At 42.5% G+C, this 17,965-nt stretch overlaps 1 protein-coding gene across 4 annotated transcripts in view; it reads right to left on the reverse strand.

Annotated features, from left to right (window-relative positions):
• The window catches only part of TAMM41 (TAM41 mitochondrial translocator assembly and maintenance homolog), a 51,670-nt gene that overhangs the window by 9,348 nt on the left and 24,357 nt on the right, over window positions 1-17,965 (reverse strand). For 2 of the 4 annotated variants that reach the window (XR_006195362.1, XM_042911007.1), the window contains exons 5-7: window positions 15,690-15,835; window positions 5,528-5,693; window positions 4,206-4,268 (exon numbers count right to left, since the gene is read on the reverse strand). Coding sequence is in view for 2 of the 4 variants with exons in the window: in XM_042911007.1 (XP_042766941.1) it covers window positions 4,206-4,268; window positions 5,528-5,693; window positions 15,690-15,835 (375 nt within the window). In the remaining 2 variants the exon portion in view is untranslated. Of the gene's footprint in view, window positions 1-853; window positions 1,000-4,205; window positions 4,269-5,527; window positions 5,694-15,689; window positions 15,836-17,965 lie in introns of all 4 variants that reach the window. The other 2 variants (XR_006195364.1, XM_042910998.1) reach the window with 2 other exon arrangements.

Below are 17,965 nucleotides of genomic sequence, written 5' to 3' on the forward strand. Positions count from 1 at the left end.
GCTCACTTGGTTAAGCGTCTGACTTCGGCCTAGGTCATGATCTTGTGGTTCACGAGTTTGAGCCCTGCATCAGGCTCTGTGCTGACAGCTTGGAGCCTGGAACCTGCTTCGGGTTCTGTGTCTCCCTCTCTCTCTGCCCCTTCCCTGCTTGTGCTCTGTCTCTCTCTCAAAAAAAAAAAAAAAAAAAAAAAAGAATATGAGAGGTTGCTTAGCTGGTCTTCTGTGACCAGTCTGAGATGTGATGCCATCTGCTGCCACCATGAAAAGAGGAGCAGGCCAGTATCAGGAGACTAAATGGCCTTTCACTTCTCCTGAGCTGCTGGTGAGTTAGTCTAAAAGGGGAAAACAGTGTTTGGCTTTGGAGGTAGTAAGACCACATGAGAACAGGCAATCGTGCTATCGAACAGTTTGTTAGAAAAGGCAATCCTCTGGGCTGGTTATAGATGCCTGGCCTCTATCTTTCCTAGGAATAGAGTGAAATTTAGATCTAGACTCACCCAAGTTTATAAAGCACCTACTAGGTACATACTGGACCCTCTCAGAACATGTACTGAGCTGGGTATTAGTAACCCCTCCATTTCAAGGAAGAAGGGCTAATTAACATACCAAGGTTACAGAGGCAACAAATGAATAACTGCAACACAAGTCCAGGTCTTCTGACCCGAAGCTTAGCTCCTTGGTTAGCTATGTACCTCTGAAGCTAAGCATATTTCAATATAAAAGGTATTCATTAGCTAAGGGGGAAGTCTGAACCTTCCTTTTCACCCCTCCCCCCCAGTGGGAGGCTATGAAGGGAGGCATGAGAATGGCTAATAACGAATACAAACTCCATCAAATACACTGGGATTCTCACCTGCACATGATGCACCAGCTAGCTGAAAAACTGAACACAGGTAGGACTTGGTGGATTTTGTCTTAGTGCAGCAAGCAGAACAACAGCCATGACCACAACAAAAGGACTTCTAAAGAACAATGTACAGAAGCATAGAGGTTCAGAACCTTGATGTGAAAAGAGAGGGAAGACAAACAGTAAACCAGCCACTCAGGCCCTTTTGTTTGTAGTTTACTCCCACTGGAGACCTGGTTAATGGGTGGGCTCGTGCCATCTGAATATGACAGTGCAAAGACGCATATTCTAAGGAGGGGTCACGAAACCTTTTAGGTGATAATAGCAAAAAGGGAAAGACCAGGCACAGTGCTGGATGCGTTTATATATCCTACGATGTAATTTTCACAAGCTGGTGAGGCAGGTTTAATTATCCCTATGAAATTAAAACTCAGAAAAATTAGGTAACTTGCCCAAGGCACAGTACTTAAGTTGGAATATGAACCCTAGTCTCTGGGGCTCATAAACCCCTGCCCTTGGCCTGGGCTGCCTTCATCACAGCCCCAAACCACCGTAAAACCAGAGAAGCCAGAGTGTGAGGTCAGTAAACCCATAGACCTTGAAGGGATGCCCAACACTTTTCACAATTTCTGCACCCTCAGAGCAGGCTGCATACATTCTGTTACTCTGGGCTTCCACAATCCGATAAGGCATCTTTAGAAAGGAAAAGGAAGCAGGCAGTGAGCACTCAGGGGAACCAGCACTGGGCACTAGGAACGGCCACAAGGAAACACCGGGCTGTGGCTTCTGTTAGGTGTCACCCACTGCCCTCTGCTGGCCACTGGAAAGAATGAGTGGAAAGAGGACCAAAGATTCATTTCAGGTTGATGCTCAAGATGATGATGGATTTAGAAAAATGCTTTATTAGAGAAAAATTCAAACTATAATAGAATATTACAGTATGTCTCATTTCTTCACCCAGCTTCAACAATATATCAACTCATGGCCAATCTGGTGTTATCTACCCCTTACCCACTTCCCTCCACCATGTTTGATTTTGAAGCAAATCCCAGACATCCTGTCCTTTCATCTGTAAAAATTTTAATTTAATTTCTAAAAGAAACATTTTAAAACATGATCACAACTAAAAAAAAAAAATCCATGAATCTAATAATTCTTTAAAGCATAAGAGGCTCAAAATAAAAAAAAAATAAAAAAAAATAAAGCATTCAGCCCCACCCAAGAAGCTGCAATCATGCAAATCACAGATTAATAGGCTGAACCACCCAAGCAAACAAAGACGCCTCATCTTCACCTTGCTAGGATAAGCCAGCAGGATCATAGATTAAATATCTTAATTGGAAATGCAAAGCTATACACTCCTGAGTGGTAGCAAAATCTTTAGCTGAGTAGATTTGGCACATGTGCTACTAAATCTTTGTTGAATTTTTGGCTGAATCTTCCCAAAGATTCAGAAAGGCAACACTGTGTCCTCGAGGCCAAACACTGTGTTGGGTATCCAGGCAGCTGGGGTGAGAGGTTAAGAGGTGTGACCACACCAGCTTCCTGGCAATCTCAGCCCAGGGATCAGAATCAGGCTGGAAGATTACTCGCTTCTCTGGGTTAGCTCTGTGCCATCTATCCCTTGTTACTGCAAATTTATACATCTAGTTTATGAACTCCTTGAAGGCAGGATGGTGTTGTGTTCACTTCTGTATCCTGCATGGCTAGCACATGAGAGAGGCTCAGTAGATGGTCACATCACAAAAGACTGAACTAGGAAAGTCCATCATTTGACAATACCAAGTACTGGAGAAAATGGGGGGGAATGAGAACTCTCCTTTACTGCTAGTAGGACTATAGATTGATACAATCATTCTGGAGGGCAGTGTAGCAATATTCAAAGCTATGTTCAAATGCTTAGGCCCATAAGACAACAGCAGGATGTTTAAAAAAAAATGTTTTTAAATGTACATTCAGAGAATAAAAAACAAAACAAAACAAAACAAAACAGAAAGAGCTCCTGGAAATTAAAACATATAATAGCACAAACAAAAACCTCAATAGAAGGGTTGGAAACTACAGTTGAGAAAATCTCCCAGAAAGCAGAGCAAAAAGATAAAGAGATAAAAACAAAAACACAGATGAAAGAAAACCAAAGGGCTCTTCAAAACCAAAGGAGTCCAATATCTGAAAAAAAGGAGTTCCAGAAAGAGAAGAGAGAAAACAGATGAGAACTTAAAGCAACAATAAAAGAACATTTTCTTATATTCTTTTTTTCTGAGTTTCCAAAATGAAAGGGCAATGAGTACCCAGTAAAATAGATAAAAACAGATTCATTATCAAAGTATATCCCTGAGAAATGTTAGAGCCCTGGGGCAAGAGAAGACCTAATCGGCTTCCAGAAAGAACACACATGAAGGACTGAGAAGCAGGATGGTGTTGGGCCTCGATAGCAATCCTCAAGTGGGAAGACAATTGGAATAATAATATTGAAATTCTTTAAAAAGTGATTTCTATCTCTCTCCAGCCTAAGTGTCAATTCCATGTGAGGGTAAGCTAAAGATATTTCGAGTTGTATATGGTCTCCAGAGTTGCCTCCTTGCATCCTTTCTTAGGAAATGACTGGATGGCGTGCTTCCCCAAAATGAGAGCGGGCACCGCAAAAACAAAAGGCACAAGAGTCAGGAGACGGGATCCCTCTCGCAAGACACGGAAGATGATCTACGTGGGAAAAGACAGTGGTGCAGGGAAAGCAAAGCGTATGATGTGGCTCACCTATGAATCACAATAGCAGAGTCATATGCTGTAAACTCAGGCAACTGACTTCGTCGAAGCAACTACCTTAGGACCAAGGGATGGGAGTGGTGAGTATGTGGGGCAGGGTGGGTGCGAGAGCCAAATTCTAACCTGCCAGAGCGAGCAGTCAACAGATGATGCCTGGAACTGAAACGGAGGGAGGCAGCAGCATGCACCCACTACAGAGAAAACGGGCAGGGCAGACAAAGCACCCATTACGGGTCTCTGGAGAGAGGCAGTGGGGGGAAGGGCAAGGTACTGCCGCTTTTGCAACAATATGCACAGGTAACTTTCAGAAATCCAAAAGCCAGGGGACAAGCTGTATATGAGGAGTTGTTCAGAGAACTGAGAGGGGAGCAAGGCTTCCAACATCACCTCCCATGGTTTGACTTCTCTAGACCAGATGACAGTTCCATTTTGTCTGTCTGTATGCCATTGCTATGTCCTAGTTCATGCCCATCAAAATTCAGCACTTCAGAAGTACTTGCAGGATACAGATAAAGCTTTATGTTTTAATCAGGAGTGCTGAGGCCACTCAATCCAGGAGGCACATCAAGCATAGATTTTCCAAAGTTCTTACCGGCAGTGAAAATGCCTTTGGTGCTCTGTTTCATACTAGAAGGTCTCACAATTGCTGAAAGCCCTGTGAGAAAAAACCAACAAGGAGGCCAAAAAAGCCAGATGTTAGTCATCTTAACACTTTTAAAACCTAAAACTAAATGTTCTTTCCAGTTATCCAGTAAAATGAGCAAATCCATCTCTGTCCTGGTGTCACAGAATGACAGTGGGAAGGGTATCAGGATTAAGGGCCAGAAGCCCGGAGCCGCCGGCCATGTCACCAACTTGTGAGCACAAGCAAATGCCTGGTCCCCTCTGGGCCTGGTCCTCCTCACCTTTATTAATAGGGGGTGGATTAAGTCACCCTCAAAGGTCATTTTATGACTTTAAATCTGCTTAAGGCTGCTGGTTCTCAACCCCAAGATTTGAAATGACTTAAAAGAAAAACCCCAAAGTTTCTGCCTAGGAGAAGAGCTTTCATTCTGAAAACATATACAGGACTCCTGTGACCAGAATCATGTTAAAGTGGGAAAGAACAAACAATATGCCTCCTCACTCATCTTCAGAATAGGTACATGGTAACCTGAATGCATGCTCTGACAGCCCGGGGCAGGTCCCCGAGAGAGTACGTGGGTCCGCCCACTGGAGTTAACGCTCAGTACCGTCACGGTCAAGAGCATCTAGCGCAGGAGCCCGCATCCTGGAGGAGTTCATAAAATACGTACTCAGTAAAACAGGAAAACATGGTATGTGGGGGAGGGAGTTGTTTTCAATCGTAACTATTTCTTTACTGACTGCCTTTCTACATTATCTTTAACACCTCCAAAAGGAAGTGGATCTCCGAAGATAAGATTTTTGGGTAAACATGAGGAAGGCTCTGGGGATAATATGTGGAACATATTATGGGCCACGTCAGAGGGAATCTAGTGAACACACAGAGACACATCGAAGGGGAGTTGGCTGATGAAAACTGTATTCCTGATGTTACAAAAGCACTAAAAGTTACCAGTCTCCTTCCTTCTCAGACCACCGTGAAGAACACAGAGGAGTCTTTGGAATAACTTCTAGAAGTTATGCTCTTGGAACCAAAACAAACATTGTTTCCCCCTTTGACAGTGATTTAGGACCCAGGAATCTGAAAACAGAAGTACTTACGCCACCCTGCTTCAAACAAATGACAATTTAGATTTGGAAAAACCCCAGATTGTTAGTGCTTTCTTCTTCCCTGAGACAATCTGTCTCTTGATCTCAATTAAGCAAAAAGAATAAAGAATATGTCTCCGTCACAAAGTTTGCTTTTTACCCACGGCCAGCACTTCCTCAACGTCAAATTCATAAACATACCTCGTCGCACCACCTCTCCACAGTCTGGATCATGAGCAACTTGTAATAAAGTTTCTTCCACATCTCTGTTTTTTCCAGGAGGGTCCATAACATGATTTATTTGTTGCTGTAAGGTTTTGGGCAATGTCATTAGCTGAGTGAATTGTCCTTCTGGGCTTTTATCTATCTAAGGAAAAAAAAAAAAAGATAATATCTATGGTAAGTTCTTTGAATTCTATAAAGATTCAAGGACATATGGCTTTCAAGTCACACAAACATACATGAACCCATACCCTGGGCGGCATACTAAGGAGACTTACTCCTTTTCTGAAACTGAATGCCTAAGAGTTCAGATCCTATGTTCCTTCAAAAAAGCCACTTCTTTTCCTATCATAGTCCATTTTTACATGAGAAAAGAATAGAAGCCTCTTTCAAGGATCAATTTCTCACTCTCAGTTTTAAAATTTCTATTTGTCTTAAATCCAGCAGTTAAAGGAAGTGAGGCTACAGTTAACATTCACTGAGGTTCAGCAAATCCAGGCACTCAAACTCTCTCTCCATTTTAAACAGAGGGGCAGGGCGCTGAGTGACACACCCAGGATTATACAGCCAGTAGGAGAGAGGGGTGCTCTAACCTCGTGTCTCCTGCCTTCTGGGCCTTTGACTTACCATGCTGTGTTTCATAAGCTGTAGGAATAAATTGATGACAAGGACTAAGCTTATTCACTTTTAATCTCCCAGCACACAGGAGGTAGTCAAAAAACATTGGTTGAATAAAGGAATGTATACCTGCATCAATAAAACTTAGTTGTCATTATTTCTTACCTAGGATTAGGTAAGAAATAGAAACCAGGGGTTTCTATTCCCAAGAATTCTAAATACATCAAGTTGAAAGACAAATACAGAAACAAAACATACAAAACTATGCATCAGACTTTACTGTGAATCAAAAGTTAGCCACAGAGCCGAGGCCACACCTTGCTTCCCTAACTCCAGTTTAATATACTTTGCTTCATGGAACTAAGTTTTTACAAAATCATGTAAACATTGACTGCCTGCCCAGGTGAGAACCAGTAACCCTGCCCTCAACAACTCATCCATTATTTTCCAGGTAAGAATCTGTCTTGTATTCTTTCAACAAATGTTTAGGTTTTAACTTTGACTAAGAGAACAATAAGAAAAAAATTAGACAAATGTATTCAGATTCAGATTTTCCAGATATGACTAACATCTTAACAATTAGAATTCACTCATTCTACCACCTTTTTTCATTCCACAAGTATTTATTGAGTATTAATGCCTGGATTTTCTAGTTTTCTATAAAATTAATGCAAATAAGAAGAAAATACTATTATCTTGTGGCTCCAGTAAAAGTAAAGGTTTTTTTTTAACCTGAATATTTCATATTCATCATTAAGATGGTTCTAAATTCACAGGATTTGACCACTGTTCAGCTTTGCTTAGACAAAGGACAAAAAATGCGGACATTTTTGTAGATTTGCTAGAAATAACATTTATGGACTCATATTTTGGGGCTAAGAATTGAGATTAGCCAAAAAGACCTTATATTTCTGTAAGGGTTTATCTATGAAACTTTCAGGAATTTCAGAGATGCCAAATGGCTTGAGTAATATGAGGAATTAAAAAATAGTATTTGCAGGGCATCTGGGTGGCTCAGTAGGTTAAGCATCTGACTTGGGCCCAGGTCATGATCTCATGGTTCAATCCCGCATCAGGCTCTGTGCTGACAACTCAGAGCCTGGAGACTTCCTTTGGATTCTGTGTCTCCCTCTCTCTCTGCCCCTCCCTGGCTCACATGCGCTCTTTCTCTCTTGCTCTCTGTCAAAAATAAATAAAAACATTTTTTTTAATTAAAAAAAAAGTATTTGCTACTGCTTTCTCTTGAGGAAAAGAATGCACTGGAATTTTTGCTTATAGGCATGTGTAAGAGACAAAATATTAGGTGACATGTTCAAATAAATTGCTAAATTCTGTGTAATCATCTTTACTCTTTGATTCTCCATTAAAACATGGTAGTGAAAGCATTCAGCTAAATTGTGAGAGTCAAACTGCATTTTATTTTATTTTTTTTTAAATTTTTTTTAATGTTTATTTATTTTTGAGACAGAGAGAAACAGAGCATGAACAGGGGAGGGGCAGAGAGAGAGGGAGACACAGAATCTGAAACAGGCTCCAGGCTCTGAGCTGTCAGCACAGAGCCCGATGCGGGGCTTGAACTCACGGACTGTGAGATCATGACCTGAGCCGAAGTTGGATGCTTAACCGACCGAGCCACCCAGGCGCCCCTCAAACTGCATTTTAAAAGCAGATATGGAAAAGACCACATACTGTATGTTTCCATTTATGTGAAGTGTCCAGAACAGACAAATCCATAGAAGCAGAAAACAGATTAGGGGTTGCCTGTGGGGAACGGGAGCTAGGGACTGCTAACAAGGATGTTTTTGGACTGATGGAAATGTCAAATTAGATTGTAGTGACAGTTGCACAGCTCTGTAAATATACTAAAAACCACTGAATTTTATGGTATGTGAATTATATCTCAATACAACTGACATTTTAAAAAAGCAGATGAGCTAAAGAGCCAAGGTACTCATTCCACTAGCTGCTGGGAAAATCAGCTGGATCCCTCTCTTACAGTCTCTCTCAGACTTATCCTCAACCAAAGGGAGCTGATTGGATCCCAAGATGAGAAGATGAAGGGGTACCACTGGCCTCTCTTCCCCAAGCTAGGATAACTAGGAAGGGCCATCTAGCTCTACAGCGCCACCATAGGATCAGATGAGGGCTTGCTTCAGATCCACTCAATTCCCATCCTACCAACAGGTACCAGGAATGGTCCTAAAAAGCATATTCCATGATGGCATTCTGGAGTTGTCATAATATGGAAGTGAGTGGAAGCCTCTGAAGCTGCCATTTTTACCTCTTATCCAACAGAGTAACTAAAAAAACCCAACACATTTCAGGAGGAAAGGCAGAGATTAATGCCATCTGTAAACCTAAAGATGCAGGGGTGTGATGTTTAATTTTGTGTCACTTGGCTAGGCTATAGTGCTCAGTTGCTTGGTCCAACATAATTAACATTTAAGTCAGTAGACTCTGAGTAAAGCAGATTACACTCTAGAATGCAGGTGGGCCTCATCTAATCAGTCAAAGGCCTTAAGAAGAAAGACTCAAGTCTCCTGAGGAAGAAGGAATTCTGCCTCCAGATAGCCCTCAGACTTAAAACTACTCTTCCCGGGTCTCCAGCCTGCTGGCTCTTCCCTGTAAATTTCAAACTTGACAGACCCCACAATTTAATTCCTTAAAATCTCAATCTCTCTCTCTCCACACACACACACACACACACACACACAGACTGGCTCTGTTTCTTTGGAGAACCCTATTGGTTTCCATCATATTTCCATGAAGTCTGGCCCTCACAAAAGCCAAATGGGTTCTGGAAGATTATAGTAGACTACCACAACTCAACCAAGTAGAAGTCCCTGTTACATCTCCTGTAGATGTGGTAAGTCTGCTAGAGCAAGTCAGCAGAACTTCAGGTATCTGGATGGGGCCAAGACCTGGGGAATGCATTCTTTTCCATTCTTACTGGGCAGTTGGATCAGAAGCAGCTCACATTCATGAGACAGACAACAGTATCTCTTATGGTTTGCTTCAGGGCTATGTTAACTCTCCCATCCTCTGTCATAAGATAGCCCAAGAAAACCAGACTATTTGGACATTCTGTATAATCTCATGCTGGTTCACTACATCAATGGTATGTTGCTACTGTTACCTGATAAACAACAAGGGGTAAGCACACTGGAGTCCTTGATAGATAGACATACTCCAGAGGGTAGAAGTTTCAGGAGCCTACCACATCAGTAGTTTAAAATTTTTTTTTTTCAACGTTTTTTATTTATTTTTGGGACAGAGAGAGACAGAGCATGAACGGGGGAGGGGCAGAGAGAGAGGGAGACACAGAATCGGAAACAGGCTCCAGGCTCCGAGCCATCAGCCCAGAGCCTGACGCGGGGCTCAAACTCACGGACCGCGAGATCGTGACCTGGCTGAAGTCGGACGCTTAACCGACTGCGCCACCCAGGCGCCCCTACCACATCAGTAGTTTAAACACATCAGTATTTAGGCGTCGAGTGGTGTGAAGCATGCTGGGACATCCTCCCCAAAGTTAAGATCAGTTTCTTGCATCTCGCACCTCTCACTGCTAAGATTGAAGCATGATGCCTGGTAGGCCCTCCAGATTTTGGAGGCAGCATATTCCACACTTGGGTGTCATGCTCAGACCCATTTACCAAGTGATATAAAAGGATGTCAGGTTGGTGAGGCTCAGAGCAGAAAAGAGCTCTACGAAAGATCCAGGCAGTAGTGCAAGCAGCCCCACCCCTTGGGCCACACAACCCTGTAAACTCTATAGTACGAAGTGTATCTTCAGTATAAAAAGAAGCCACAGGAAGCTTGTGGTAGGCTCCCTCGAGGAGATCACAATGTGGACTGCTAGGGTTCTGGGGCAAGGCCCTGCCATATGCAGTGAAGAATCATACACCATTTGAAATCAGCTCCTAGATACAAGACGGAGAGATGGAGAGATGGAGCTCCTAACCATGGGTCACCAAGTCACCATGCATCAAGAACTGCCCATCACGAGCTGGAACCTCCTGTATCCATCAAGTCTTAAGGTCAGGCAGGCTCAACAGTATTGCACTGAAGATGAAAGGGGTATACTAGCATTGGACAGAAGTAAGGCCAGAAGTAGTGAGCTCCACAAACAGGAAGCCTAGGCCCCCATAATATCTACTGTGCATTGGCACAACCGTGTACAGCTGTACAACGTAGAGTACAGCACAGTTGTTCCAGTGCATACCGTTCTACTTTCCCATTGGGTCATGCATATGGCTACAGGGAGGTTCCCTTGTGATTGGATTTTGGGGGAAGATAAGGGATGAGCTTGCTTCATGGAGGATTTGACTTGGCATGTACAAACTAAAAATGATGCATTACAGCCTCACTCAGGGATGGCCCTGAAAGACATTAAGGGAAAATCTTCCCAAATGGGTATGCTTCAGGGAGTGTACCTGGTCATGCACACAACATGGAAAAGTGGGCCCAGGTAAGAATATACAAAGACTCATGGGGACCAAAGCATGGATCGTTGGTTGGTTGCACCTAAAAGGAAAAAGATTGGAAGACTGAAGACAAAAAACTGGGCAGAAGAGGCATGTGGATGGACCTACTGGAGGTGGGCACAGGTGTTAGGATCTTTGTATTGTATGTTAATGTCCAGCATGAGCATCCTTCACAAAAGAACCAACAATAACCAAAAGAAAAACTCAGCCAGTTGATTCAACAGCCTTTGTCATCCCAGTGCTGGCATCTGGCTTCTCGAAGGAGTAGCCATGGTGACGGGGATAGAGGCTCTGCCTAGGCCTAAGGCTGACTTAGCTACTGCTGCTTTGGAAACTCTATCCTGACAGCAACAGAAGCCAACACTGAGATCCTGAAAATAGGACCATCTCTTGAGAATAACCAGCCACTTGGTGGAGGCTGACTACATTGAACCCCTTCCACATGGGAAGGGGCAGCAATTCATCTCGGTTGGAAATAACACATATATTGAGTATGGGTTTGCCTTTCCTGCCTGCAGGACCTAGCCAGCACCATTCCAGGGCTTACAGAATACTTGCTTCCCCAACATGGTTGTGCTGTGTAACATCACTTAGGGGACCCACTTTAGAGCACAAGAGGTACACAGATGTAGCAATGGCACAGGACCATGGCTCCACTCTTCCTACCAAACACTGCACCAAGGCTGCCAGACTCATAGAGCAGTTCTCAAAAAGGGGAAACTTGGGGCCCACATCACAAAGAATCATCCAGCCTAAAATGCCAATAGTGCTGCCGGTAAAAAACGCTATGGCCGAACAATGAAGAACAGCTGAGGCAGCAGCTTGGAGACGGTACTCTGTGAGCATGCGGGGTGCAGTGCACATCCTAAAGTAATGCCTGCTATCTAGTACTATGTTCTCAACTGGTAGAATACATAGGTCTGGGAACCAAGGCGTGTAACAGACGGCCTTGCCTACCAACATTCCCAGTGACCCACTTGGGAAATGTGCGCTTCCCATCTCCATAACTTTAGGACTTTAAACTTGAAGCTAGGACTGCCACCTACTGCCTTCAGATCCCATGCCAGCAGACACTGAAAGGAGTCACCATACTGGCAGAAGTAACAGATCCTCATCATCAGGGGTAGGGCTGCTGGCACAATCTCTCAGCATCACTTGCCCAATGTTGGTGGTAGATGGAAAGGGCAGCAACCATAGCCTGAGATGGGCACGGTAATCGGTCTCAGGCCCCTCAGGGATGAAGGTCTGGGCCACCAGGTTGAGCCCAGCACAAATGCCAGATGAGGGTGAGGGGAATTTAGAATAGGTAGTCACTGAGGGAGCAGGTGGGTGTCAGTTACAGCTTCAGACCAGATGCAGCCTGGGAACTGTAGTTCATCTTACCCCCTTAAGTTTCCCCAGGCGAAGAGAACAATGAGAATTTAAGATTATGCAGACTTTCACAGGCCATAGTGAGGAACTTGGAAACATTTATATTCACAGTCAAAGAAAATTTCCAGCCCTTTCCCCTTGCTCAGTTTCCCAAAAGTTTCCTGAAAGTTGGCAGGTAGGCATGTTATCCTTCCTGATCCCGAACCAGGGAGTAGATGATGTCCCTTTGGACAAATCCTACAGATACCGATACGTGGGGTCCTCTAAAGAAAAAGCCAGGTCCCTCTTGCCCCATAATCCTGCAGTGAAGCCCATAGCTGACAAGCCCTGTCCATCACAAAGAACTTCCAGTCTGCATTTTCAGAGAGTGCCTCTCTTTTTAAAAACAGGACACAAAGGATATCCAAACATTTGAGGAAAGCTTCTAACAGCAGACAAGGGTGAATCAAATGAAAAAGGTATCTAAGAGAAAAAGAGACCATGTAGGGACAAAGATAGAACTTCAAAAATTATAATAAAGACTACTAAAGGGCTGAGGAAAGCTAATGCATTTGTAAAACAAGAACAGGATGCTATAAGAAAAAAAGAACATTCAGAGGAAATTAAAAATTCAATAGAAGTGCTACAAGATCAATTTGAAAAATCCTTCTGGAAAGCAGAACAAAATCCCCAAGGAAACAGGAAAGAGGAAAGAGAAACAAAAAAGATCAAACCAGGCGGTCTGACAACCAGTTAACAGAAATTCCAGGAAGAACAAAGTAAGAAAATGGGTATGAAGAAAATTATTATAGAAATAATAAAATTTCCTAGAACTGGAGCTCATGAATTTCCAGACTGAAAAGGTTCATGAAATGCCAGAATAATAGTGAAAAACACATATATAAAGACAAACCATCATGAAATTTAAGAACATTAGAAAAAAGGAAAAGATCCTAAACACTGTCCAAGAGCTAAAAAGGTCACATCTAAAGGACAGGCAATCTGAATGTCATTGGACTTTTTTTTTAAGTTTATTGATCTATTTTTGAGAGAGAGAGAAAGAGAGAGAAAAAAATGTGCATGAACAGGAGAGGGGCAGAGAGACAGGGAGAGAGAGAATCACATGATGCAGGGCTTGATCCCAAGAACTGTGAGATCACGACATGAGCTAAAACCAAGAGCTGGACACTTAACCAACTTAGCCACCCAGGCACCCATGCCGCTGGACTTTTTAACACAACACTCAGAAACTAGAAGAAGTGAAGCTACGACTTAAAAAGTCTACGGGAAAATTATTTCCAACCTAGAATGTGATATGTACCCCATCAGTCAGTGCAAGGGTAGAATTTTCAGATGTACATAGTCAAAAAATTTACCTTCCTTGCAACCGATGTTAGAGAGGTACTAGAAGGTACAATTCACCAAAATTAAAGTGTTACCATGAAAGAGGAAGATAAAAGATGCAGAAAATAAAAAATTACCAAAGAAGAGAGGCAGAAAAAATCCCCAGGGTGATAATGAAAAGATGTTCCAGGAAAAGAGCTGTGCAGCAAGCCTAGAAAACAACCAGTCCAGAAAAGACAGGGTACGCAGGGCTCTAGGAAGAGATGTCCCCAAGAAAAACAAGAAATGGAAAATGCCTGATGTTTGTCTATAAGGGGAGAAGCTATAAAGATTTATAAGAGGGTATGAATTAGTGATAGGTACACAGAAAACCAAGCAAATGAAGAAAATGAGACAATTATTAACTCCAAGAAAAACAAATTTGTTCAGGAAAGGAAGTTTCATAGTAGTATACCTCAGCAATGAAGAAAAATAAGTTCTCATAATAAATATTGAATATTAACCTAACCGAAAATTATGAAATAACTATATGTGAAGCAAGAGGAAGTGAGGTGGCAAGGGAAGTGTGGGGGGGTGGGGGTGCGTACGCACATGCGTGAGTGCATGTTGATGGGAGTGGCATAAGAGTAAAAAAATCCTCTTCTTTCACAGACGGGTGACAAAAATGCAGCATAAAAGAGGGGAAAGCAAGAAATAACAGTCAAATCATATTGTTTAGAGACATGGAGGTAAACATCGGGCCTTCTAGCGAGAGGGTAGCCCTCACCTCTGGGAAGCAGCACTGAGGAGTAGGAAAGTGCACAGGAGGGAACGGCTACTTTTCATTATAAACTGTGAGGTACCACTTGGTTTTTAAACCACGTGCATGTTGGGTGCCTGGGTGGGTCAGTCAGTTAAGTGTCCACTCTTGGTTTTGGCTCAGGTCATGATCGTGGTTCATGAGCTTGAGCCCTGCATCAGGCTCTGTGCTGCTAGTGCAGAGTCTGCTTGGGATTCTTTCTCTCCCTCTCTCTCAAAATAAATAAGTAGACTTAAAAAAAAAACAAAACACCCATATGCATGCATTATGTTGACAAAAGTAAAAATTAAAAAAAAAAAACCTTATTAGGTGTCCCTTTTATTTGGAAGAGGAAGAGCATTAAAAAAGTAAAATACAGGGTGGGGGGGCGGTGCCTGGGTGGCTCAGTAGGTTAAGCATCCAGCCGACTCAGGTCATCATCTCAGCTTTGTGAGTTCTAGTCGGGTTCTGTGCTGACAGTTCAGAGCCTGGAGCCTGCTTCGGATTCTGTGTCTCCTCCTCTGTCTGCCCTCCCATGCTCATGCTCTATCTCTCCTTGTCTCTCAATAATAAATAAATGTTAAAAATTTTTTTTAAAAAAAAGTAAAATGCAGGGGTGCCTGGGTGGTTCAGTCGTTGAGCTTCTGACTTTGGCTCACGTCATGATCTCACTTTCTTGGGTTTGAGCCCTGCATCGGGCTCTATGCTGACAGCTCAAAGCCTGAACCCTGCTTGGGACTCTGAGTCTCCCTCTCTCTCTGCCCCTTCCCTGCTTGTGCTCTGTCCCTCTCTGTCTCTTAAAAAAAAAAAAAAAAAAGTAAAATACAGTGTTCTTTATGCTAAACATAAAATAAAAACCCGTGTTTTTTATAGTTTAAAAAAAACCCTTAAATCCAAATCACTTTCCTCAAAGGAAAAGTTCTTTAATACTTATTTTCAAAACTTAATAATATAATTTTTAAAGATACTCTGAAAGAAAGTTTTATTTGATATTTCAAAAGGGAAGTTCCAAGACATAATAAACATAACAACTGGGGAAAAATAAGCATCAGGATAATATGTGTAAGTAATAGTCCATTTATATAAAACAAAACCAAAGACCAAACTTCTTCATACATGTGTATATGTACAAATAAATACAAAAATGCACACAAAAGATCTGGGAGAATATATGCCAAACTGTCAGTAAGGTTACATCTGGGGACACAAATGGGATTGGGGACGAAAAGAAGGTAAATCTGAGAGTTTATTTTCACTCATTTTTGATTGGTAATTAGTATGCATAATAAGAATTTCAAATGGCAAAAAAAGATAAACGTGGTGAAGACAGGTCCCTCTCCCATGTCAGCCCTGGTTCCTCTCCCCAAAGGTGGCCTCTTATTACTAGTCTCTTGTGTTACTTTTTAGCATTATTCCAAATACACAGAAGAGTATGTTTCCATATGAAACTTACTTTTTAAATTGCAAATGTTATCACACTAGTCATACTGTTCTAACCCTTACTTCTTCCTCTTAAAATAGCTCTTGCCTTAGGAACAATGTAAATTATTTCCCACACACAGTTTACCTCCAGTCTGCCTTGCTGGATTTTATACACCACTTGGGGATTCTCCTGCAGTATGCTGCCATAGAGCTCACGAAAGTGGGCTATGTTGGGCTTCACAATATTCAACACTTTTGTCTTATCCTCTCCAACCACCATCCGAAAGTCGCCTGGTTAAAACAAATGGAAAAACAAATTTTTCCTTGAGAGTCCACATCCTAATCTATAAACTACAGCCCCAAATTCATCCTGCACTAGCTCAAGATAGCAGCATCCCACATTCAAAACATTTGCTTTTCCTCTTTGAAGCCGTGAATACATTACCCAAGGAATGCGGATGCTTGTGAGGGGAAAAGAGAGCCTCCAAATCATAAAGCCCTTTATGCTGGTTAAAATACGGTTACCTAAGCACAAAAGGTAATCATCATTGAGAAGCGGATTTGTTTTTGTTTTTTAAAAAAAAAACTTTTTAATGTTTATTTTTGACAGAGAGACAGAAATAGAGCATGAGTGGGGGAGGGGCAGAGAGAGAGGGAGACACAGAATCCGAAGCAGGCTCCAGGCTCTGACCTGTCAGCACAGAGCCCGACGCGGGACTTGAACTCACGAACCGTGAGATCATGACCTGAGCCAAAGCCGGACGTTCAACCGACTGAGCCACCCAGGCTTCCCTGTTTTTGTTTTTCCAATGTAGAAGGTCCTATACTTATGATGGTTCATCCTGTGAACAAAACTGCCTGGGACCAATCATGGAGCTGGGGGTTGTGTGTCTCCTTAGATGCGTCCTTGCTATTGCTACTTGCTACTGCTTACTCAGCTTGAACCTTTTTCCTGCGTTTGCATGAGTGCCTCTGAGATACTTGATGAATATAAAAGGACCTTATATTTGAGCGCAAGAGCAGTGAGTGTTAAAAGTTCTAGTAAGAAGAGGTTTACGTTTAAGACGAACTTCTTGAAAGCAGGTATCATTTTTTAAGTTGCAACTGGTGAGGAATGAGGAATGTTACATTTACCTACATGTGAGGTAAATGTGAGGATGAATTGAGCTGCAGAATATATAGTTCTGAAGGATAACGCTACTTTTGACATAAATTTAAGTGCCCTGGCCTGCCTATGACAATTATCAGCAAGATGGGGGAGGGGAGGGAGATGATAAAATGTGAAAACTTGAGGGAACGCCTACTGGGCTAATGTGCATTCAAAACAGGCTGGGCACATGTGAGGACCTCCCAGTCACCTGGGAGAAAGCACTGTGGCTGAAGCTTTTGTTGGACAGGGAGAAAGTCCTCCATGTAAATGGTGAGGTAGCAAGGGAGATACCCCAGCTGCTGAGAAATTCCTGGGGAAGAGGTGACAGTGTAATTCATCATCCAAACCAGGTCGCTTCTGAGAGTGAAGGTGGCATGATGAATAATTACACTAGGATAAGTAAAAACTGGGCAAACCCAAACATACGGTGAACCTTGCCAACTTATTTCCTCTGGGGAGACAGGAGAGGAGGGATCATTGAAATTCTTATGGGCCACTACAGGTATTCCTAGAGCAAACTTTTGCTTTGTTTTGGAAAAAATAAAGACACCCAATAGTATGTACTTCAGTAAGGAATAAAATATGCTGGGTTTTGAAGCTTCCGAAGACCAATTTATGCTACAATTTTATGGAAAGCAGCGGGGGACTGCAAACTTCATGAAAACAGACTTAGAAACAGCCTCTGGAACCCAATCTTGGCATATCAGATCTGTTCAGGGCGGTGAGCAGAAATGTGTTCCGGTCATAACAGGCTGCCCAAATATGAACAAACTTATTTTTTTCACTATTTTAAAGGGAAAGAGAGTTAACATAGTTACATCTTGGGATGACTGCCAGAGAGAGTGCAGAGAAATCGGTCCTTTCATATAATATTATTGACTTCATAAACTGGTAAAATCCTTCGGAAAGCAGGGAATGAGACAACCCCACCTCTGGAGAGTAAGCCTAAAGAAACAGACCCAAACAGAGGTCAGGTGGTAATGCCCGCTGAGCATCTGGTAGGGCCAGGAACTGTTGTGAGTGCTTTGCTGTATTACCTCGTTCAATCCGCACATCCCTATCCTCTTAGGTAGATAGTATTCTATACCCCATTTAGCATCAGGGCAACAAGGACGGAGATGAAATGACCCAGTAAGTAAGTGAATATGCTACATACATACAACTGTTCACTGAGGCACCATTTATAATACCGAAACACTGGAAGCAGCCCAAATGTCCAACAGCAGGGGAACGGATAAATTACAGTGGTACACCCACACCCTACCACAGAA

Source organism: Panthera leo, chromosome A2 (genome assembly GCF_018350215.1).
Source record: "Panthera leo isolate Ple1 chromosome A2, P.leo_Ple1_pat1.1, whole genome shotgun sequence".
Taxonomy (NCBI): Eukaryota; Metazoa; Chordata; class Mammalia; order Carnivora; family Felidae; genus Panthera; species Panthera leo.